The sequence below is a fragment of the Euprymna scolopes genome, chromosome 3, assembly GCF_053919585.1.
Source record: "Euprymna scolopes isolate OS-2025 chromosome 3, ASM5391958v1, whole genome shotgun sequence".
NCBI classification, from domain to species: Eukaryota; Metazoa; Mollusca; class Cephalopoda; order Sepiida; family Sepiolidae; genus Euprymna; species Euprymna scolopes.
In genome coordinates, this window is record NC_136484.1 from 32,847,919 (window position 1) to 32,872,786 (window position 24,868).

Consider the following 24,868-nt stretch of genomic DNA (forward strand, 5'->3'; position numbering starts at 1 on the left):
TTAAAATATACAAATTAGCTAGATCTTTTGCAGATGAATGCAATTCCCCGATCCATATATAACAAAGTTGTATTTTCTTTTTAAATAAATAGAAAAAAAGGGTTTTTAATATGAATATCAATACACAAAAAATAAAAAATATATAATTATTATAATATATATCACTAACTGTATTCTGTCACATATTGCTGTAGTTAAAAACAAACATAACAGGCAAAATGTATGACGACGTTCATGTTCTCAATAACTGGGGATATCGCTTTCAAATATAATTTTGTTTATTTGGTATTGTACTAATAGATATATTGATGCTCTACTGAAACCAGTAGTATTTAATGTATTGCCATGTCGCAGTACTGAAGATATGCAAAATGATAATGTATAAGTTAATAATTAAAGAGAATAGTTTTTGCTGGAAATAGAAATGCAAGTTATTTCTCATGTATTTACAGCAAATGTGAAGTGACAAAATAGATGCACCAACTGACAAAAAATTGTAATTTGTTATAATGGTGTTTGTAAATGAAATCAACTTTTTACAATGAAAAAAGCACCATCTTTTATCAGATCAAGACAAATAGACAAAAAAAAAACGTAAGTAGGTATAATTATTTTTAAATAAAAACCAACCTTTCAGCTGCCTGATATTGCTACAATAACGAAGAAGCACCCTTTTGTATCAGCCGACCCGTATGATGAACACTCCATATATTATGATCCAAAAAGTAATAGGAAAATAATAGCAAGACAGATTGGAAAAAAAAAAAAATACTTAAATTTACTGATTAGATAGATATGTAATTATCTAAATAGAACTTGCAGTTTGTAATGTTTATTAACATCTAAGAAATGTTTATGCAAAGTATCTAAAAGCAAAAGTGTTTTTCTTTGGTAACGCAAGCTGACGCAAACACAGAAACACGTGTCACGATTCCAATAATAAAAAAAAAACATGCAAAGAACCAGAAAGATTTACCGAATATCTATATATATTTAATTTTCTCTGGAGAATTTGCAGTTTGTATTGCATTTAATATTGCAAAATATGTAAAAATAGAAGTTTTCTTTTAATCTAGGAACGCACGCGGGACCAAACACGAGAATGTACGTGTAAATTTACTGAAGATCTAAATATGTATATTTATTTTTCTCCATAAAAGTTATTTTGTGTAATGTTTATTTACATTTAATATTTTTTTTCTTTGTTGCAATAGTTTTAACGGATGTTGTGTTTTAATTTTAATAACTATTCATTTATATAAGGAAGAATAGAATTCCATAATATGAGAATATTCAGAACTCAAACAATGAGAATGGGCAAAATTTGAGAAGGGAGAACTTATTTTTGAATCGGGGAAATGAAAAGATTGTTATGCGTATGAGTTTTGATCTAGTTTCAAAGGGTGCAAGCACAATATCTGTATAATGTGTATATTTCCTCCCGGTCTTGACTGGGGGCAGTAGGAGGACTTAATATTTAGAAGGAAAAATAGAAACTACTTTTAAGAAAACAAAAAAAAAATCGATTTAAATAAAAATAATGGTATCTACTAACTTTTTGTGCCAATTTCAACTAAAAAGATATATCTACTTAATTGACGTGTCAGAAATACTTAAATGTTACCGCATTATTTATAAAAAAAATTTAAAAAAGTGAGTTTTCAATCTTTATCGTAAAAAAATAGCGACATATTACTTTGGGAATACCTGACATAATATCAAGGGGAATAACTCAGTTATGCTAAAAAGGAAAAACTTTTTTTTAATTGGCAATAGTTACATATTACCATTATTTTTTACTATTCAATTATTATTACCATTATTTTTTACTATTTTATTATTACCATTATTTTTTACTATTCAATTATTATTACCATTATTTTTTACTATTTATTACCATTATTTTTTACTATTTATTTATTACCATTATTTTTTACTATTTATTTATTACCATTATTTTTTACTATTTATTTATTACCATTATTTTTTACTATTTATTTATTACCATTATTTTTTACTATTTATTTATTACCATTATTTTTTACTATTTATTTATTACCATTATTTTTTACTATTTATTTATTACCATTATTTTTTACTATTTATTTATTACCATTATTTTTTACTATTTTATTATTATTACCATTATTTTTTACTATTTTATTATTATTACCATTATTTTTTACTATTTTATTATTACCATTATTTTTTACTATTTTATTATTATTACCATTATTTTTTACTATTTTATTATTATTACCATTATTTTTTACTATTTTATTATTATTACCATTATTTTTTACTATTTTATTATTATTACCATTATTTTTTACTATTTTATTATTATTACCATTATTTTTTACTATTTTATTATTATTACCATTATTTTTTACTATTTTATTATTATTACCATTATTTTTTACTATTTTATTATTATTACCATTATTTTTTACTATTTTATTATTATTACCATTATTTTTTACTATTTTATTATTATCATTATTTTTTACTATTTTATTATTATTATCATTATTTTTTACTATTTTATTATTATTACCATTATTTTTTACTATTTTATTATTATTACCATTATGTTTTACTATTTTATTATTATTACCATTATGTTTTACTATTTTATTATTATTACTATTATTTTTTACTATTTTATTATTATTACCATTATTTTTTACTATTTTATTATTATTACCATTATTTTTTACTATTTTATTATTATTACCATTATTTTTTACTATTTTATTATTATTACCATTATTTTGTTTTTACTATTTTATTATTACCATTATTTTTTGTTTTTACTATTTTATTATTATTACCATTATTTTTTGTTTTTACTATTTTATTATTATTACCATTTTTTTTTGTTTTTACTATTTTATTATTACCATTATTTTTTGTTTTTACTATTTTATTATTACCATTTTTTTTTGTTTTTACTATTTTATTATTACCATTATTTTTTGTTTTTACTATTTTATTACTTTTATTTTTTACTATTTTATTATTATTACCATTATTTCTACCATATTGTTACCGTTATTTTTTACTATTTAATTATCAAACTAATCAAAAGCAGTAAAAAAAAAAAATAAAAAAGCATGTTCCCAGTCTTCATTTTAGAATAACAATTATGAATGGATTATACAATACGAAGGTAAAGGTGAGAGGGGTCACGGTAATATTTAACATGTCACATGGATGCCATTTTGTAGATTAAAAGGGAAATCAGTGTAACTGCACCAAATTTTCTGATTATGAATACAATTGACAAGATAGAGAGAGGGGGAAGTAAAAGAAAGACAGTAATAAATGGAAACAAAAAAGAGAACATCAAGATGGAGAGGAGGAAGGGGGAACGTTTCTCATTGATCAATGGCAATCCAATCACTGAATGCAAAGGTGTAAACTGTACAAACAGTAATAGTAGCAGCCATAGTAGTAGAAAGAGTAGTTGCTGATGTACACCTGTAAATAGTTGTGACTCTTCTACTCCCCTTAGATGTTATATGTAGGCGAATTTTAGCAGTCCTACATCAACAGATGCCATTTTCATTTTATTACAATAGTATTAGTTTATTTCATTATTATAACAGGTCTACTTTTCATTCTATTACACAACTAGCAGGGAAACCCAATATTGCACAGGACTAAATGAGAATCAACGAATGTTTCACACTCCCATATTTTATAGTCATGTGAAATCGTTCATTTTAAAACTCAAATCGATTAATTACTTGCTCTAATCGGTGCATTGGGAGGAAGCTTCATATTGCCTTACCAGTGACAGTCCACAAGACATTTACAGTGCACTGTAGAGAATTTACTGTTAATCTGATCTTGTTTCATATAATGGCTTGAATTAAAGTTTAAAATGCAAAAGTCAAGTATCATGCTCCAATGTGCTCTAAATAGAAACGCTCATTTCAAATGCAGTCTCATCATATCAAAGAGCTTACTGTTGATTTTATATGCCTAGTCTTTCTGCTTGTACAGTAATAATGGCTTGAAATTTAAAGCGCAACTCCAGTATCATGCTTCAATTGTGCTTTTTACACAAACATTTCGAACATGCGCCTGTTATATCAAAGAACCTACTGTTGATTATATGTCTGACCTTTCTGCTCATGTGGTAATAAAACTTCTCAAATGCACTTGTGATGTTAGGCTGTATAAGGTGTTAATTTTAATTAAAATCGCCTGTTCTTTCAGATTTTTTTGTTTATCGATACTTATCGAAGACATTCTGATACAAAACCTATCTAAGAACACTGCCAGACACAAAGTACATTTGTGTGAAATTTCAAAAATCAGCACAACTGTTTAAGAAGTCTTAGGGAACAAACTCACAAAGTTCCTTTTATATAAAAGTAGAGATAATCTTGTTATTAGTGTTTTATTATTACTATATTATTTCATTACTGAAAACAAGTAAAATTAAAATATTTAGAAAATAAATCTTTAAATTATAATCCGCAATAGTATTATGATAGTACTTAAAAATAAAAATAGTGGTTTTGTATGGAGAGCAAGAATTTTGGTTTTACAAACTGTACCTATTCTGCATTGGTCTGTTAACTCATTTTTACATTATGCTTTTTTTTCCTTTTGTTTAAGTGATATTTTGCAAGTTCAATTTAAATTAAAATATAGTTTAGTAATTAAATTACAAATTGGACCAAATTATTACAAATGTAGAAAATATTTTTAGTATATAAAATTTGTTGTAAACAGCGCCTAAAACTTTCAATCTTTTAATACATGAGGATTTGCTACAAATCCTGAAACCAGCCATTTGCTAGCAGTATCAGAATTTTTTGTGAAAATAGCGAATAATTCCACCCCATCTTTCCAAGCTTATAACTCCTCGAAAAATGCAATTCAAGCCCTAATTTTTTTTTTCAATTAAAGGAGCAAGGACCAAGATTTCATTAAAAAAAAAAAAAAAAAAAAAAAAAAAACGTGTTTTTTTTTTAAAAAGGTTTTAAACTTCGGACTTTACAGGTAAAATTCGACGAGAACACGATGTCCGTTTTTTTTTAAATTTGAATATATTATGTATTGACCTTTTCTCTTCAATTTGTGAGTAAATAATTATGTACTTATCCGAGTCGAAATTAATTATTTTTAGACATTTACAAAATTGGAGGCGTGAATTATTCGACCCCCTGTCTTTCCAAGCTTATAACTCCTCGAAAAATGTAATTCAAGCCCTAATTTTTTTTTCAATTAAAGGAGCAAGGACCAAGGTTCCATTAAAAAAAAAAAAAAGAAAAAAGAAAAAACAAATAACGTGGTTTAAAAAAAAATTTTAAACTTCAAACTTTACAGGTAAAATTCTACAAGAACACGATGTCCGTTTTTTTTAAAATTTGAATATATTATGTATTGACCTTTTCTCTTCAATTTGTGAGTAAATAATTATGTACTTATCCGAGACTAAATTAAGTATTTTCTTTGTAATAGACACTGGGGGGGGGGGAACCGTGAATAAAAAAAAAAAAACGTTTGTCTAAAATATTATATTCGGTTTATTGGAAAGAACATAAAATTTCACATTGACCCTGAAAATATCGTAAAAATAGAATCAATAGAAAAATTTTGATAGATTTTTAAAATTTTAAAATTTAAAAATATTGAGTTTAAAAATTTAAAAATATTGAGTTCGGAAAATTCATTACTGTTTAAAAAAAAAATAAAAATATTTTTATTACTTTTAAAACAACTGTAATAGTTTATTTTGGAAGTATAATCCATAAAGAAAATAAATAACCCACTTTTAACAGAGAAATTACGAGATTTTTATATTGTATTCGCAGTTTCGTGTTAGGGGTGTCAAAAATTCCTACAAAAATTCTGATACTGCTAGCCATTTGCCAATTTAAATGCTTCCAAATTCATTATAATTTCAAATAGTTATGAAGTAATTTACTTTTTATTCAATTAGTAATAAAAAATTAATGACTTGTTTACATAGAAACAAAAATGCATTATCAATTTTTTTTTGTAATATAAATTTCTTAAATTTAATTTTGTATTTTTACTTTTAATTTAAATGAATAATCAATCTTTAAGTTAAAGCCAGATTTTCCCTATTTCGCTGATTTTAATTTGTGCTAAAAAAAAAAAAAAAAAAATTGCAATTTTTATATTTAATCCTAATCAATTTACTTTTGTCATTTATGAGGGCATCAGTTTTTAATCCTTTAGTCAGATATACTCTCACTTTCCACATGAACACCAAGAAAAGGATTCAAGATATAATCTTTAAATTTTCACTGAAACTTCAAGTGCTTACATTGACCACCAATAAAAAAGGAAAAAAAAAATGGGCAAACACTAATTTCGGATGTAAACCCGCTTCATTTTTGCTAATACAAAAAACAAAACAAACAAAAAAAAACAATTAAAACATGTTTACAAATGTCATTATGGTTTGCTTTACTGAGAACGTTATTTGATCTATTTTTAGGTAGTTTTAAACAGTATGTCTCCGTGATTCAATCAATAAAGCATCTGACAGAAAATAGTTTAACTGTTTCAATTGATTACACCAAGGGATCACCACACTCTTCATCACATACAGATACACTTTGGTGTTGACTTTCAAGCCAACTTTGAAGATGTGAGGTGGCGTGATGTGGCCCTCACTTTAAACCACACCAAAGATCATAACTGTGGCAGGAAACTTTGTTTTCATCACTCTGAACATTTCCGTATTATTCATGGCAATCCAGCAATGTATTTTGAGGATGCTAGCAATGGTCCTGTTGTCGTAAGTTGGATCGGTAGAGAGCATGAGTTGTACAGCAGCGCATCTCCGATCTTGCTCGAACATGGTGTTATTTTCAGACATGATAGAAGGCTCCTATTGCTCTTGGGATGTCTACACTAGTCAGCTAGTAGATGTCTTTAACAAAAAAAAAAAAAACGGTTTTCATCAAATGGAATCATGTCATTTTTCTAGGATGACAATTTTATCGTTCCAACCTGCATAGTGCACCTGAGCATTGTAAATTTTTTTTATATCATTAATATCCGTTCTCGCTATCGCTCTAAACACTTTCTCACACCTGAGGCTATTATCCATCTCTACAAACCTACTATCAGACCATGTATAGAGTACTGTTGTCATATTTAGGCTAGTGCATCTGTCCTATTTAAAGGTTCTTGATAAATTACAGAAACATCTAATTTGATTGCCCCCCCCCACCATTTCTCTTCATCACCCACCCCCCTCTCACAGACGTGATGTTGCTAGCCTCAGTCTTTTGTATAAATACTATTATGGCACGTGTTCTTCATAATTATCTCATCTATTCTCCGTTTCCTTTGTTCCGGCTCGTTTGACTCAATCTAGTGGTCTTTAAAGTTGTGGAACCCGTTTCCTGCTGTTTTCCTCCTACCTATAGCCTTAAGTCTTTAAGATTAAGGTCAATAGGCATCTCATGTTTTTGTGATAATCATCTTTCATTCTTGTTAGCTCCTTACATCAAGAGGTTTCATACCTTGTCTCAAGCAATTTTCATTAAAAAAAAAAAAAAAAGATTAAATTCTAAGCAGGAAAATGGCACCATGAATGAGCAATACAGTTGGAGGAAGGCACACTAGTCAAAATAAAAATTATGCAAATAAACTCATAATCCACATAACTGACAAAATGTTGCTACTTTCATTTCATCCATAGGTGGGCCAGAGAAAGAAAACAAGAGTGAAAAAAAAAAAAAAAAAAAAAAAAAAAAATCAATAAGTGAATTAGTAGCGATAAAGAGGCCAACAATAAATCGGAAACCAGCTGTGTACAAAATTTGGCAACTCTACATAACGATGTTTCCATTTGAGTCATGGTTAAATAAACAAAGGACATTAAGGATTTATGCCTACACCAAATTTATGCACTTGTGAAATAAAACAAAATTTGGTGCTTGTACAGAAGTGGATTTTGAACAATTGATTTCAGGTGAAAACATTACGGACTTGCACATTTTTTTTTTTCCTTTATTAAGACATGGTCATAACACCATTAGGAATAGACAGGTTACTAGGCTAACTAGGGAATGCATAAAAACTTAACATGACGGTGATACATGTTCATTCACATAGTTCTGAGGCAGCATGTTCAGGACTGCAGAACACAATGCAAAAGGTGATCACCGGTACTGGTGTGATTATGCAGCAGGTCTAATGTGATATATACAGGTCACGTCGAAATTAGTATAAATTCAAAAAAAAAAAAAAAAAAAAAAAAAAAAAAAAAAAGAGCCAGTAGATGTGCCAGATCTAGTTTTTACAAAAAATTCATCCACAATAACAATCTGACATTGTATCTTGAAATGGCAGATTTTCAAGCTGATCGATTGCAGTTACTTCCCCTTGATTTTGAGAACTTTTCCACATTATAACATACGATAAAACTATAAATTTCATTTTTAACCGATTATTTTTTTGTAATTTTTTGAATTCATACTAACTTTGACATGGCATAACTGCGTAAGGTTTTCATCTGAAATGTGTTTCAAAACATTCAATTTAACATCTATTTTTACATGCTCTCTTGCATTGGATGGCTTTTAGAAATTGACATGAGTTAATCTTCAAGTGACTCGGTCTTATTCCCCTCATCCCAAATTCATATTTATCACCATAACCCAGCATATTTTCCTTTGTCTCCCCCTTCCACCTAAATTGCTAACCCAATCTCTCTTATCCTTCCTTTCATTATGACCAAACCATCAATGTCCTGTTCTGCATACATTTACCTATACTGTCCAGATTTAATCTTCCCCTTGGGTCATCAGATCTAAGCTTGTTCTGAAGATTCACATTAAACATACAATTAAGCAAATCAGTGAATAGATTTGAACTCAGTTGAGCCAATTCCAGTCTGTACACACACTACTCGTAACTCTCACCCTGATTAAAAAAAAAAAAAAAAAAAAAAAGTATTAATGAATATCACATAAGTTGCTATTGAAACTTGAAATGATTGACAACCTGATGGAAAATGATGATCATAAAAACAAACGCCCACCTATACATTATTGGTTATCTGAACAGATGGTTCAGATAACAGTATATCCTCCATTGACACAAAAAGAAATTTAATAAACCATAAAATAAATGTGTAGGATTTTAAAAAAAACAAAGACAATATAATAAATGAAATGAATATGGTCTTTTGTTTTGCCTTTCAGTTCTTTTTTACAAAATATACATGACGATTCATTACCATGTTGGCACATTTTAGATTAGTGGATGCATTTAGTTGCATTAACTGATTGTGAAGGTAAATGGATTTATTTGGAGTTTATAAAACACATATTAGAGATTGGAAGAAATTCTATAACCGTTTACAAAAAAAAAAGTCTTATTTACAATATTCTACGTTTTCCGAAGATTTAAAAAAAAAAAAATTAAAAAAATTGCTGCCTTTGGCATTTTATGTTTCTCAAAATTAATATTTTGCTGCCTTTTTTATAATACTAAATTTATTTTTGCGCATAAGAAATTTAAAGTGTGCTAACTGTAACAGATTAAACTTACAACCTTCATATTTGAGATCTTTCGGTTTACTATAATACACTAATAGTCAACATAAGAGCTTAAGTATTCATCTCTATATAAAATTAGGAATATGGATATGTTTATTGAATACTAGCATGCCACCTGGCATTGCCCGGTCATAAAATGTTTAAACATGACATTTTAATTTATGCAGATTTTGTATTTATTATTATAGAACCAATTCTCTATTATATTGTACCCAATATATAGTAGTGATTTAAGTTTAAAAAAAAAAAAAAAGTATTGGCTGCCATCAGCTAGAATCGAAACCAAAAGTTTCCCAGCAGTATCCGCTACCATGTAACCTAAGGACATATGGAGATCCAAAATTTAAAAATTAACAGTTTAATGCATATTTACACATGTATAGAGAAACATTTTAAGCTGACTTGTCAGTTTTTACTGGCAAGTTCCAATTTTGACTCCTTAGAAGTTACTGGTTAAAAAAAAAAAAAAAAAAAAAAAAAAATTTAATTTGTTTCACAGGTACAAATCCTCTATATATGAAGTTTGTAAACTAAAAATTAACAAATAGTTTGGTAGACACTATTCTGCACACACACACAAGATCACTTATATGTAGGATTCACTCCTAAACTAATGAATTAATCATTATGAATCAGAGTATATATTCTATCTAACAGAGTAATGTGAGCACGTACATCCTTTTGTTTTTTTTGCTTTTTTTTTGGGGGGGGGGGTTCAAGAAAAACAAAATTTAACAGGTGTGCCTCCAAAAATAAGTAAACAAGATACAATTACCTACCAAATATGTCAAAAATAAATTACATTTTGTCACTTCCTGGAGGGAATGAGTACACATACATATATATATATATATATATATATATATATATATATTTGCTTATACCAGCCTCGGGACGGGTATCCTTTTAGCTAGATAACTAAGCAAATACCCATCCCAAGTCTAGTATAAGCATTGAGACACATTTTCATATTTCTAAATCTATAGGAGATACATGTGTGTTCTATCAATTCGGTAAGTAAAATGATTTTAGTATTTTACATTTGGTAGGAAATCTTATCTTTTTAGGCACACATGCTAAATGCTTAAGTTCACAAAAAAAAAAAAAAAATGCTCACGTTACTGTGATCTAAAATAAAGATTTTAAAAATGTATTTGTTTCATAATTGATAATGATTGGTTCATTAGTTTGAGTGAATCATATGCAGTAGAACCTCTAGATACGAAATCGGTTCCGGCTTGGTTTTCTTATCTTGAAATTCTCATAAATCTAATCTATTTCAATAAAAACACACATTAACTTTTATAATAAGGCTAAAACCAGAATGAAATAGGAGCTAAATACTACCTAACATAACCATTAATACTTTCAACCCAAATATTTCAGACAGTGTACGATAAAAATTAATATTTCTTCATTCTATATTCTTCAAATGTGGTAAAAATTGTCATGCGCTCAATTTTTTTCATTTTTAAAATAATTTTAATTTAGTGTGTGTATTCAAGTTAAAGATAAATTTTTTCCAAATAAAAACAAACATGAATATTTCCAGAAAAATTACTAATGAAATGTTTCAGAGAATAAAACCCCGATTTCAAGTTTTTGAAGAATTGGATGCCTGAAAAATAATCTAGCGCTATCTTTTGCATCCTAAAAAATTTTTTGTATGCAGGAACGAAAACATTTTAACATCACATTTTATAAGCTGAAAATTTCATAAGCAGAGTCTTTCGTATCTAGAGGTTCCACTGAGATGTTTTATTTTTTTATTACCGTTTTATCTGCTTAGTTACACATGTTTCAGCTACCGAATCATGTTAACGATTCAGACATTAGTTTTTCTGTAATGTCTGATGAAGTCACTGGATTATTAATATGATTCGGTAACCGAAACGTGTAGCTAAGTAGATAAAACGGTAATAAAAAAAAACATTTGCTCTTCTATAGTATTGAGCACTTTCTTCAGGTTTTTACTAATTACCATTTTGCTATATATGTGTGGGTGTTATTTATAGACCTATTGATTGACAACACTTCAGGCTTAGATTGAAACCTGGTTCGATTTTTGATGACAGTCCGAGTTTTAGATCACTACATCATCACAAACAGGAAGGTAATGGTGGCTAAGTGGTTAACAACATGGACTGACAACCAGGGTGTGTCAAGTACGAGTTTGTTTTTTTATTTACAAAGGAGTCACCCCTTATCAAGACCAGGAGGCCACTCGAGGATAAGAGTTAATGAGTGTACAGTAGTCAATGGGGCAATATCGTAGCAATCATTAGTAGTGGAAATTTGGTAAATTGGATTACTTAAGGGGACGGCTCATCAAGAACTTGTTCACTTTGGGATTTGAAGATGACCATATTGTGGTCAGTTAGAAAACAGGGAAACGGAACAGAATTCTACAGGTGTGCAGTTCTAAGAAAGAAGCTTTGTCCATGAAATCTACGTTTAGGTTTAGGCACAGATAAAGAGTGGGGGAATTATTGATGTTGGTTTCAGCTAGACGAGTATTTTTCGGGAATCACTTTCACTTATGGATGTTGGCAACTGTCATATGGTCCAATCCATAAGTACCGAACTTTCTAGAAAGAATTCTAACTAGAAAGATATCAAGTAAATGAAAGCCAACAATAATCATCAGATTCATTCAAAATGAATGAATAAAGTTTAACAAATTAGCATCAGCAAAGGGGAAATTTTGCTTTTTACATAAACAACTAGCAGGAAGACCCGAAATTGCTCAAGATTGAATGAGCTTCTTCACCAAGCCCATAATACCATGTTACTTTGTTTTTACTACCCCCCCCCTTATTTTTTAATTACATTTTCACCCCAAACAAGGCACATTGACACTTTGTTGTAGGGGGCTACTATCAGGGACACAAGCATCAGGGGTACTGTGTAGGAAGTTGGGCAGCAAGATGTCAGTTCATGTTGCACTTGAACTTCTGCATGTCAGTAAAGTCAGGGAAGTAGGGACCCGGAAGGGAGTTCCAAAGTCTAGCTGTTCTGGGGAAGAAAATACTGGAGTAGAAGGCTCTCTTGCATCTGAGGATCTCTACTGTGAAGGGGTGGGATTTAGCTGCTTGTCAGGTTTGTCGGGAGTATTTACGTCAAGGGGGCACAAGTGCTTGCAGTTCGTCAGAGCATTCATCGTTAAAGTACTTGTAGAACAGGCGGAGGGATGCAACATTTCATCGATGTGACAGAAGCTGAAGTTTAGCTGACAGTTCAGGACCTATCAAATTGGCGACTCTTTTGAACCTTGTCTAGGAGCGAGAGACTAGTGGCAGATGCACCAGCCCAAATATGACAATACTCTATACATGGGCGAATGGTGGCCTTATAGAGGTATAGGATACTTTCAGGCGTTAATAGCTTTCTAGCATGGTAGAGAGAACCTACCTTCTTCGCAGCGGTCCTGGTAATGTTCTCAATGTAATTGTTCCAACTCATGTTTCCTGTGAACCTTAGGTAGAGGAGTTTAAAAGATGTACTTTAAGATAAAGAGTCTTTGGCCATTGCTATTGGCGGTAGGGAAGGTTTCTTATAATTATTGAAGGAAATAAGTTTAGTCTTGGCAGCATTGAAAGTGACCATCCATTTTTGTCTCCATTCCACTACGGATCGGAGGTTTTCCTCTAGTGTTTCTGCCATTTCTTTAGATATGTGTTCATTTGTTTTCCTGTCGTGTCTGTTATAGAGTGTGATGTCGTCAGCATACATACCCATCTCACAGGAGAGGTCATTTATGAATATTAGGAATAACAGAGGTCCAAGGATAGACCCCTGAGGCACTCCCGCATTTATATCATATTGTTTAGATGTACGACAGTCAAGGACAACCTGGATTTTTCTCTTATCTAAGAAGGATCTAATTATGTTATGTATTCTTCCAGTGATGCCGTATGATCTGATTTTCACAAGACCCTCATGCCATACCCTGTCAAAAGCCTTAGATATATCTAGAGCTACCACTCTACCCTCCTCCGCCTTGTCCAGTGACTGGTATATACGTTCTGAGATTACAGTTAGGATGTCTGCTGTGGAACGGGCTTGCTTAAATCCATATTGTTGGTCAGTCAGAAGTTTAGCATCTGTAAGGTGATGGACTGGAGTTGGTTAATTATTGTCTCAAATATTTTGCCGAAAAGTGGGAGGACGCTAATGGGGCGATAATTTACTGGGTCAGTTCTTTCATCAGAATTCTTGGAAACTGGCACTACAGAAGCAGTTTTCCAGCAGGCAGGAAAGCAAGATTCATTAAGGCATTTGTTGTAAAGTTTGGAGAGAACTGGAGCTACTTCGGCGGCGCACTTTTTTTAATAGCACGGCCGGGATGAGATCAGGTCCACATACTTTTGCAGTGTCAAGCTTTCTTATGATAGCATGCACCTGAGCAGGGGTGATTTTCAGATCATCTAGTGTGGCATCTGTCTGCAAAGGAAAGTCAGGGAGGGGGTGGTTAGCAGAGTCCAGTGTGGAGTTGGAGGCAAACTGTCTGGCAAGCATGTTAGCCTTCTCAGTTGCTGAGCAAACAACCTCATGATTGTTGGATAGTGGGGGAATAGTTGATTGCCCATTATTTAATACACTGTTGTAGATTTTCTAGAAGTCTCTGGTTCCTATTTTCTGTGCTTCTATGCGTTTTTGAGTGGTTTCAGTAAATTCTCTCTTAGCTGTCGCTATTTCTTCTTACAGTTATTTCTGGCTTCTATGTACTTCTGTCTGAACTGGACTTATGTTGGTTAAATTTGCGGTACACATGCTGCCCTTGCGCTATGGCAGCTGCACAAGTTGAAGTGAACCATTGGGGAGAGTGGGGTTTGCTATAGAATTTGCGTGTGAGAACATGTGCTTCAATTGCAGCTTTGAACCATTCAGTCGTCTCATTTGCGCAATGTTCAGCAGGAAGTGAAAAGATATTTTCTCATGGAGCGTCCCTGATGGCTTCCCAGTCAGCCTTTTTATAATATCTCGTTTTGAGCAGTGGTTTATGGCGATTTCAACCATTACCACTGCATGATCGGCATTCTCAAGAGGGCTGTGGGCATTCATTACAGTCATTGTGGTCAAAAACAGATCTAGAAGCGATGCATGTTCTTGCTGGTCTGGGAAATGGGTTGGAAACCTAACCATCTGTGATAGAGAATAAGATATAGAGAAGTTACGTGTTGTGGTACCAGCTGCGTCTGTGTGAGTAGAAAATCCAAGCCAGTTGCTGTGGTGGACATTGAAGTCACCAAATATATGTACTTGTGCGCTAGTGTTGAGGGAAAGTGCTGTATCTATGCTGTCAGAGACTTTGTTTATTAGGGTACAGTCCTTGGTCGAGGGAGAGCGGTAGAGAAAATAAAAGTAGCTAATGCCATGTTACATGTCAAGTCTAAAGCACATAAAGGCTTGATCGTCCGATTCTAGTTTAGTTTCTCTAGTCAAGGGGAGAGTGTTTCGAATGTAGCCTCCAAGCCCATGCATATGTCTGTCAGAGTCCTTACAGCAGAGTTGGAGGTATCCAGGAATGTTAAAGTAGGTAGAGGGGATGGAGGAGTGTAGGTCAGTCTTACTTAGTGCTAAGATATCCAGGGTGTTTGTAGGAGAAATGCTTCATCATTTAAATTAGTTCTAAGCCCACGGATGTTCGTAAATGCGCGCCTCAAGGGAGAAGGCAGGTTGTTTTTGTTTGAGTTTTGGCCTCGTTTTAGCATAATTTTTTAATGTACTGTCATTTTTATTTTTAAGAGTTTCAGTTTAGGTAAGGGTGCTGAGCAAGTGGTTATGCAGAACACCAGACATGCAACACAGGCAGTTCATCAGCTGTCCCTCCATCTACTAGGGTTGTGGCCTTAGGATAGCCCACCAGGGACGAGTACAGGGTCCCTTTCCATGCGCGACATGGCACTATAAACATCCCAATATTATACAACTGCTGATGGAGCAGCCGCTCTAAGCGCTACCAAAGAGTTAGGCCTCCCAGTTGGGAACAGCAGCCAGGAACTGTCTATCCGGTACCCTCAACCCATCAAATGATGGTCAACCCAATCTGCTTGCACTGGCATTACGGTATTCAAGCACTCCCAAGTGCCCAGTTTAAGGATTGGGATGTGTCGGGAGTGGGCAAAAACGGCGTTCATTGCCCAAGTCAGGAAACAAGATCAACCACCGAGTGTTTCTGTCAACTCCCAGTGGTTCGACCTCTACACCTGGCTAATAGACAAAGAAGGAGTATGGAAGCCGGGCGATAGACAGTGCCCATCCTTAAGCAGTTTAGGTTTGCAGACCGGTAATTTGTTTGAGTCACCAGCTCTAGGAAGATTGTCATCCAGGACTGGAGAGGCCTTCCTCCCCTTAGGTTTAGCTTCAGAGTTTTCCTTCTCCTAGACGGATGACCTGGGAAGATCTACGGGTCCGGGTCCATCAGTACCGAGAGGGTTTGCCCGCGACTGGGTCCTAATCCAGGTATTTCTGCGACCCCGCAAGGGCGGTTAGTGTTGTTACTGGGTTAGTTTATAAAGGTTATATATCTACTAAGAGATTATACTCCTCAAAGTGATTATGGGACATTGCTATTTCATTGTTTGTTACTGGAGGAGGGGGTGGGTAAAAGTTCATGCAGTGGAAGCAGATATATTTGCGAACAGGTCTGTTGGAAGGAGTTAATATGGCTTAATGTTTTTTTCCTCCTTCAGTTTCGCTCCCTAAGATAGTTGGAAGCTAAAAGGTTGGAAAATTTGTTGAATTAAAACTTTTTAGGGGGGGGGGGGGCATTTATCAAGGCTTGGAGGCAACTCTAGAATAAGGAGAAAGGGTTAAATGTTAGATGGTGAAACGTGATCAGTAATGGTGGAACTTAGGTAAGGGTAGATCAGTTAAGAGGATAGCTCAGCAGGTATTCGCGTTAGATTTGAAGATCATGTTATAGTTAACTGGGAAGCAGCCACATGGTATTGTGTTCCACAAATGGACAGTTTTTGGAAAGAAACTCTGCTCATGGAATTTTTTTAGTTCTAGGCACAGAGAGAATGAGGGAAATTGTTGACGGTTGTAACTAGATAAGTATTTGTTGCAAACTTTTTACAATTGATTGTAGCTCAGTCGAGCACCTACCATAAAAGTAATGAGAGCAGAGACTTGCAATGGCTCTTTTTTAAAAAATAAGTAGAGAGGCAAAAAGATTCTCGAAGAAAATTTAAGATGGTTATGGTTTAAATTTCATCAAAATTATATACATATTTTATGGTTTTTAATCGGAATCAGAAAAATTGGAACTTTTGAGGGTGTCAGAATTGGAAAAATTTCTGCATATTTTCCAATGCCAAAACGATTCTTTAAATTAGCTTTTTTTTTTTTTTTTTTAAAATAAAACAAAATCTATTGCTGATAGTAATAAATCAATATTTATTGATTTTAAACTACCAGTAACGCTAAAATCTATACATCAAGTTAATTTTTACGTTTGAGAAAATATGTGCATATTTAACTTTTTTTTACAATAATCGGGAAAAAATAGCAACTTTATAGCTAAATATTTGGAGACTTATGAAGAATCTGAATTGGTAATTGTATTGGAATCAGGAAAAATATTGAAATTGTCCCATCACTATATATATATATATATTGATTTAAAGATTATGGGGGTTTTTTGAAGCATGAAAAACGATGTTACTTTTTGTATTTAATATTTTTATTATTTTTTATATTTCAAGCGGACTTCCGCTCTTAGTCACAAAAAAGTATTGAAATGAAATATATATATATAATTCATGCATATATATGAGAGAGATGCCAAGAACAAACAATGTAGTTTACACTTGAGGGAAATTTAGATAACTCCTACTATAATAGGGGAAGAGTTATACAAGAGAATCATTAAAGATCAAAATCCATTCATCTTAACATTATAAAGTCCAATTCACATGCACAGATATGCAGGGTGGATCAAAAGTCAACAGGGTCAAAAATTCTTTCAAGATATGTAAAGCAAAAAAGTCACATATAGAAATACTTTTCAATTAAAATAATAAATTGAAGCAGCCATTTTCTTTGGTTTGTTACATTTAATTTTAAATTTAAATTTAAAATAGGATTTGATTCTTTGACAGAATTCCCATTCGATTTTAATTATTTTACATATACCCATGACGGAACAAAAATGTCATTTAAAAAATCATGTAAACTGATCAAATAGTTTTATTTTTAACTAAGAAGGAAAAATTTTAGGAGTAAGCCAAAGGAACGGTCTCAAATCGCCATCTTGAAGAAACAAAGGTAGATAACTTCACAATTTAAACTTGTGAAAGCAATGCTTACGATTTCCCATTAATTGCTTAAAATTTTAAAATGATTTTATAAAAAATAAAACTACTTGATCAATTTATGTGATTTTTGGAATGCGATCTCCCTTCCACACAGGTACATACTAATGTTGGATGATTAATTGGAAAAATCGGAACTTTTAGGGGTATCAGAATTGGAAACATGCATGTATTTTCCGATGTGAAAAACGATTCTTCATTGAAGAATCTTTGATTTTGTTAAAAGCAAAATCTTTCACTGTTGGTAGTAATGATAAAATAAGTATTGATTTTAAACTAATAAAAAAAAAATTTATAGATCACTTACAAGTGTATTTTTTATGATTGAGAAAATATTTGTACATTTAACACGCTTATGATAATTGGAGAAAAAATAACTACTTCATAGTTAAATATTTAGAGATTTATAAAGAATCAGAATTGGTAATTTAGTACAAAATCGGGGGAAAAAAAAAATTGAAATCGTCTCATCACCAGTCCATACAAAGATTTCTTTTGCAATTTCGTTTTTTAATATAAGAGGAATTCTGGACAACAACCTAATTTTATTTGCCTAACAAGCAGATTTAAATTCCCCTCCCTTAAGAATTTCAATTCTTATTTTATAAATACAAACATCAATTTTCTGGGACCCTTGATTCCAGAACCTTTCCAGATTATCCGTTTTGACGAACCACCTAATTTCATCTCAATCATAAACTATCCCCTCCTCAAACTCACTTTTATCATAAACCTTCAATTTTTTTTTTTTTTTTTTTTTTTTAACTTACTAGGGATTGCTAGAAACAAAGCATTGAATGTAAATTTTAGCAGTTTATGTTTTACTTTGATGGAAATAAACCAACGCTTACATTTAATACCAAGGCTTCCACAATTTGCCTGTGTAGCTTTAACCAAATTTAAGCAAAATAAGATAATCTCAAAACAAGGAGACTACCACCAGCAGGTGAAGTACAAACAAAATTCATGACATGCTACTGAGATCTGCTGATCACTGAGTAAACTAGACTTGACAGCAATGAAAATTCCTCATCTTTTCTGGGTTAAAAGAGATGCAGAATCAGTGTTGCATCTCTCTCTCTCTCTCCCTATATATATATATATATATATATACTAGCATTTCAGCCCGGCGTTGCCCGGGTGTTTGGAGGTGTATGTTGAGCAAAAAAAAAAAAAATAGCGGTCAATTTTTTTTAACTTTGACCCCTATTATGACCCCTTAAAATTTATAGTTTCGGGATCAAATCACTTTATTAAGTTAGATCCAGGTTCAAGGAACCTATATCTAAAATTTCAGGTGTCTAAACCCAAAATTGTCGGAGGAGTTTGGTAGAGTTCTTAAAGGTCAAATCGTTGAAATTTGACCCCTTAACAGCCAAATTTCTGGCTGACACCCGTCACATCGATTTTCCCAAATCTCAGTACCCGGTATTTCAAATTTCGAGTCTATAGACTAAAAATTGACAGAGTTATTGCGTAGGGAAATGTACACAGACAGACAGACAGGTTCACTTTTATAGATATATAGATATACACACACACACATACACAGGATGTCTATATATAAATATATATGTGTGTATGTGTGCAAGACACCTGCGAGAATAAAATTCAACAGAATAGACAAAGAAAAATGAATGGAAAAGAGATCACAGCAAAACATCAAACAAATACTTGTTTGATGTTTCTGAATTTTTGAAATGAGGATTGATAATTTGGATACTTCAGACTACTGTTCTCATCTTAAATGTTATTCTCCCAGCATTTCAGCCATTATAACCTCCAAACTTCTTCAGGTGTATCTTGCAGATACATGTCAGAGATCAACAGTTATGTGTTTATCTTTTGCACAAAAATGCAAGCCAAAGCAATAAAAAAAATTTTTTAGCTATATTTTTTCTTGATAAATATTATCAAAAAATTAATTTGGTTTAAAGTTTTAGATTAAATCTGATCAGATATTGTATTTGTGTAAGTACAAATAAGTTGTAACAGTGTTCACCTTGGTTGGGTATCTGACTTCTTTTCTGACCTACATTATGAATTATGGCATCCCTTAACACGGTGACACAGGTAATTAATCACAATTCCATCATATGACCATCTGTGGACCACTGGACCGGCGAGGTCAGCCAAGTCTTCCTTAATGGTTTTTGCCCATGTCCGCAACTGCACACCGATATGGAGGATTACGTCGAAAATTACCCCCATCTCCCGAGTATCAAGTTGTATACCAAAACCAATAAAAATGTCAAAAAGACGGCAAAGATTTCAGGTCGAGGTGTTGGCAATGAACAGTAGTTGGGACTGTCATTCCCACCAAGAGATTGAGGATCATTCCGTGTCAAATCATCTAGAAACATGGGATTTTGAAACCCATATCCCCAGATCTGGCTGTAGTGTGAATTTTTAGAGACATACGATCTTCCAATCAGAAAATATTCAAAGAAATGACATCACAAAATTGTCACCCGGGCGGCCGGGCGTCACATTATGTGACTACTGACTAACACCAAAACAAAAGATGCTCTAAATCGAGAACCGCTTGGAATTATGTGCTCAAGTTTTCAGGATTTCTTAGTTCTTATATTGTGTATCTGCAGTGCAAACTACAGTCAGATCTGGGGATATGGGTGTCAAGCCCTGGATGATTTGACACAGAATAACCCTTGATTGATACGCTTTTCAGTTGCAAATGAAAACTTCCAATTAGTAAAATCTTAAAACCTGATTAACTAGTTAATTTCATTAAAATAGTTAAAAAGGCAAATGTAATCTTAAAACAAATAATTTTGTAAATAAACAACCAACATGTATCTTTGACTAAGTTACATTATGGGAAGAATTATTGTAAAATTAGTGGTTTCTTGGTTTAGGAACCCAAAGGAAACATTTGATTTTTGTCTAAACATTAATGCAAGCAAGAAATATTCTTTCCACCAATTTAAAGGTTTCAAAATTACTATTGAACTTTTAAGTGGCATAATATCAAATTGGGCAGCCATTTTTATTTTTTTATTTTTTATATAAAAGTTTAATGTGAAAGGAGTTTGAAAGTTTTTAAACTGGCAAATCGAAAGTCATTTCTGGCTTTAAACTTCTTAGCAAATATTCACATATTGAATAAATTTTGAAATACTTAAACCATTATTACCAGAGCAAACATAGTTTTATTCAATTAATAAAAAAAATACTAAAATTAAATTTTTTTTATTTCAAAATCTTATTTTAAAAAAATCATTTTAAATGAAAAGTATTTATAGGATTTAAATTTCCCAATTTTGTACAAGGTGTTATCAAAGGCAAGATAAGTTACTCTTCTACCTATCGGAAAATAATTTTTCGCTTTAAAACGTATAATCGGTTCGAAAAATCATGCAGTGTTTATCGATATATTAGAAAAAGAAAAATGGCAGCATGTTCGCTGGTGAACACGGTAAGTTTGGGAAAACGAGTTTAAACAAAAAAATATACAAAATACTGTCAAAAACTCAATATATGTTACCGTGACATAGGCGGATATATATTCGGTGGGTTTCTAACAGTATTTTGTATAATTTGTTTGAACTCATTTCCCCAAACTTACCACGTTAGCGAGCATTATTTTATTTATTTATTTTATTTTTTTTTTAAATATATCGATAAATACTATGATTTTTGAACTAATTACGTTTTAAAGTGAGTAAAACTACTAAACAAAACTTTTCAATATAGGTAGAAAAGTAACTTATCTTGCTTTTGATAACTTTTTTTTCTTCCATCACCACTTATTTGTTACGCTTTTTTTTTTTTACCACTTTTTCGAAGCTGTGTATATAGTAACATAATTTGCACTTTTACTTTCGACACGAATCACAATGTAATTAACTTCAATGCAAACATTTATATTATACAAAACACTGTGAAGATCAAATACACCGAACAATTAACATTAACAGGAATCTAATATACACGTGGTTTTCATTTATGTTAAACTTCCGTAGACCGTTATAAAAACATGCAGTATTATTGAATAAATTTCTGATAAATGCTAATACTTACCCTATATGAAAATTTCATGTTTATAAATATTCACAGTTCATATGAATCGGAATATTAAATAAACTGACTTTCTTCAAAGTTTTCATCCAACCTTATTAGCGGCCATGTGGATCAAGAAAAATTTTAATGGCGGAACCGGAAATACTGCCGTAGTGTAACTATAAAGATTATCAGCTATTGGCCAGCCTCGTTCTGATAAACGAATCAAAATCGTCCTTTTAAAAAAAATGAAGTAAGGAACGAATCCAGGCAATCGACGATCATATGACTTTCATCTCGCATCGCCATCTTGTCGTGTGACTTAACAGCCCGTCATTCCACCTAACGTTTGGAGACCACTTCACTACCACTTTCTTTAGCTCTACCGAAATAACTATACTTACATAATGGCAGACGAAGCGCCTCTATATACACCTTTCTTTGGTGTAATGGGAGCCACCTCGGCAATGGTATTCAGTGGTAAGTTTAATAACTGTCTTTCTTGTCCACCTCGGACGACTACTATTTCTCCCCCCTCCCTTTTTTTTCTCTCGCCTACCATTTTTTTTCTCCTCCACTCATCATCATAATCATTCGACTTCTTTTTCATCTTCATGATGACTGCTATATGCAAGGACTACGATTATATTTCGATATAATACAATGTAGCTAATGAACGTCAATTTTGTTTTGTATGCTTCTTGTATATTTTATAGTATCAAGTTTACCTTAAATAAATGGTCACTTTTGACGACGTAAATTATCTCCAAAAAATATCGAAATCTGTAAAAGTAAATACGTATTCTACAACACTACTCGGCGTAGTATAAACAGCACCCACCCGCCATGTTAAGAACGGCTTTCGCGGTAGGGTGTTTATTCCGAGAGCCGTTCTTAACATGGACGTTGAGGGTGTTTATACTACGCTGGCTAATCTCGTAAAAAAATAAATAAATAAATAAATACCAATAGATGTGGAAAGAACGTAAACCTCGAATTAAATTTATAAAGGATTGGGTAGGGATATTTGTAGAGTTTTATAAAGTGAACGTTCATCTATAGAATAATAGCGAACTGAACCCCACCCCTGTTTTACGTGACTTTTTTTTTTTTTTTTTTTTTTTCCCCCACAAAGTATTTTAGTACTTGTTCAGATCAGTCCCAATGGCTGATTTGGTTAAAATCCGGTCATGATTTATAGCGTCCGGAAAGGCAATGACATAAAATGAAACCCGAGTTCCTGAAACGAAAAACTAAATTTTACGATGTCTTAAGGAACCTTTGAGTCCTTATTTAATTGTGTCGGCTGAAAGTCTTTTTATTCTTTTAGAATAAAAATATATTTATGAAATGTTTTACTTTTAAATTAAAAAAAAAAAAAAAAAAAAATTGACCTTCCCTCACCCCCATAATTTTAACCGGTATTCTGAAGTTAGTATTTTTTTTTTTTTTTACTACCTAATCCAATGTATAAACATCCCTAACCTCCCATGTTAAGAACGGCTTTCAGAATAAACACTCAACTTCAAACTATATACTACATACTAAAACATAAAAATAAGGGGTGATTCTCGTTCAGTTCCGTCAAAATAGGTGCTTATGCACTCGTATTACTGTGCTATTTTTTTAACCGTATTTTCGAGTTGTACGATATCTTCAAATTGTTAGGTGAAAGTACAGAATAGTTAAATTTCTGTTTTAGAATGGCTTGCTAAATAACGTTATTTTAGCACGGTAACATACGAGCATAAGTACCAAAAATATCGCCATCTCTAAGAATGGGTTTCTAAATTTTAGTTCGGCAGAGTCTAAGTAACATTCTTTTTATATTAACTCGAGTTTTTACACGTTGACACTTAAATGGTTTTGTAATTTTTACCAACGAAAATAACTTTTTCATGTTGGCAAAATTATCAAAATAAAGATACTACGCACTTAATTCATTTATCGGATCTTAACATTTAAATTGTTTAATTTCTTAAATGACCTGCTTTAAAAAAAAAAAAAAAAAAACGAAATTGCTTAAGGATTCTTAATCCTAATAAGCTATTTTATTCACAAACGAGATGAATTCAAATTTTATGGTGAGAAAGATCTACTTTGGACTGTCTAATGAGATTTAGCATTCGATCTGTATGTTTCATAGTTTAAGATTTTTAAAGTTGAAAATAATACAAGAGATACCTACATAAATGTTTTAAAATTTGTGGCCATTTCAGAGCAAATTCCAACTAATTTATTTCACACAAACTGAAATATTCATAAACTGCTTAAAGAAATACACAAGATTCTGATGGATGGTATCGTTCGATCTTAAAAAAAGCTAAAATCAATATGGAAGAATGAATATTAATTTATTTCCTCACCCTAATTTTATTTTTATTTGAAGAATTTGATTAGACTTTAAATTAAACTATTTCTAATCCAAACTTTTTCGCAAAAGGGGCCATCTTCGTCTATTCTTTTTATAATTTCTTCTAATCTTTTAAGATGGGAACTGAAAGAATGCGTTGCGTCGGTGTGGTTGACTAAAATTAAATTGTTTTATAAAATTTTAAATTATCTTAGACTTGTACAATTTAATGTTTAACGATAGATATTCATTTAATTTTACTACTTCAAATACGAAACATAATCACGATTTGAAGGACTTCAGGTATTTATATAAATTACAGCCGCCCACACGTTCTGCAACATTCGTCTTTCCTTGATCTTTTTCTTCAATGTTTTTATCTTTGTTTCTTGGATTTCATTTTAATCGAATGTCTTTTATTGTTAGAATGTTTTAAATTGTCGATTTAATTCATAATTACTCTTCAATTTAGAGAATTGAAATCCTAAATTCTTTCCTTCCCCCTTGATCTTATTACATAAAATCAATCACCATATCATTCGATTTTGTAACTTTTTTGTATGAATTCTTTATTTTTGTATATAAAATTCAAATAATTCATGTGAAGA

At 31.7% G+C, this 24,868-nt stretch overlaps 2 protein-coding genes across 2 annotated transcripts in view; one reads left to right on the forward strand and one right to left on the reverse strand.

The window, feature by feature from the left end:
* The window catches only part of LOC145254545 (periodic tryptophan protein 2 homolog), a 120,537-nt gene extending 98,470 nt beyond the window's left edge, over nt 1-22,067 (reverse strand). Inside the window, exon 1 of the mRNA XM_080113072.1 lies at nt 21,929-22,067. Within this exon, the coding sequence (XP_079969198.1) occupies nt 21,929-21,946 (18 nt within the window). The 5' untranslated portion in view covers nt 21,947-22,067. The remainder of the gene's footprint in view (nt 1-21,928) is intronic.
* Nucleotides 22,068-22,246: 179 nt separating this feature from the next.
* The window catches only part of LOC145254550 (V-type proton ATPase 16 kDa proteolipid subunit c), a 31,288-nt gene continuing 28,666 nt past the window's right edge, over nt 22,247-24,868 (forward strand). Inside the window, exon 1 of the mRNA XM_080113077.1 lies at nt 22,247-22,387. Coding sequence (XP_079969203.1) covers nt 22,315-22,387 — 73 coding nt within the window. The 5' untranslated portion in view covers nt 22,247-22,314. The remainder of the gene's footprint in view (nt 22,388-24,868) is intronic.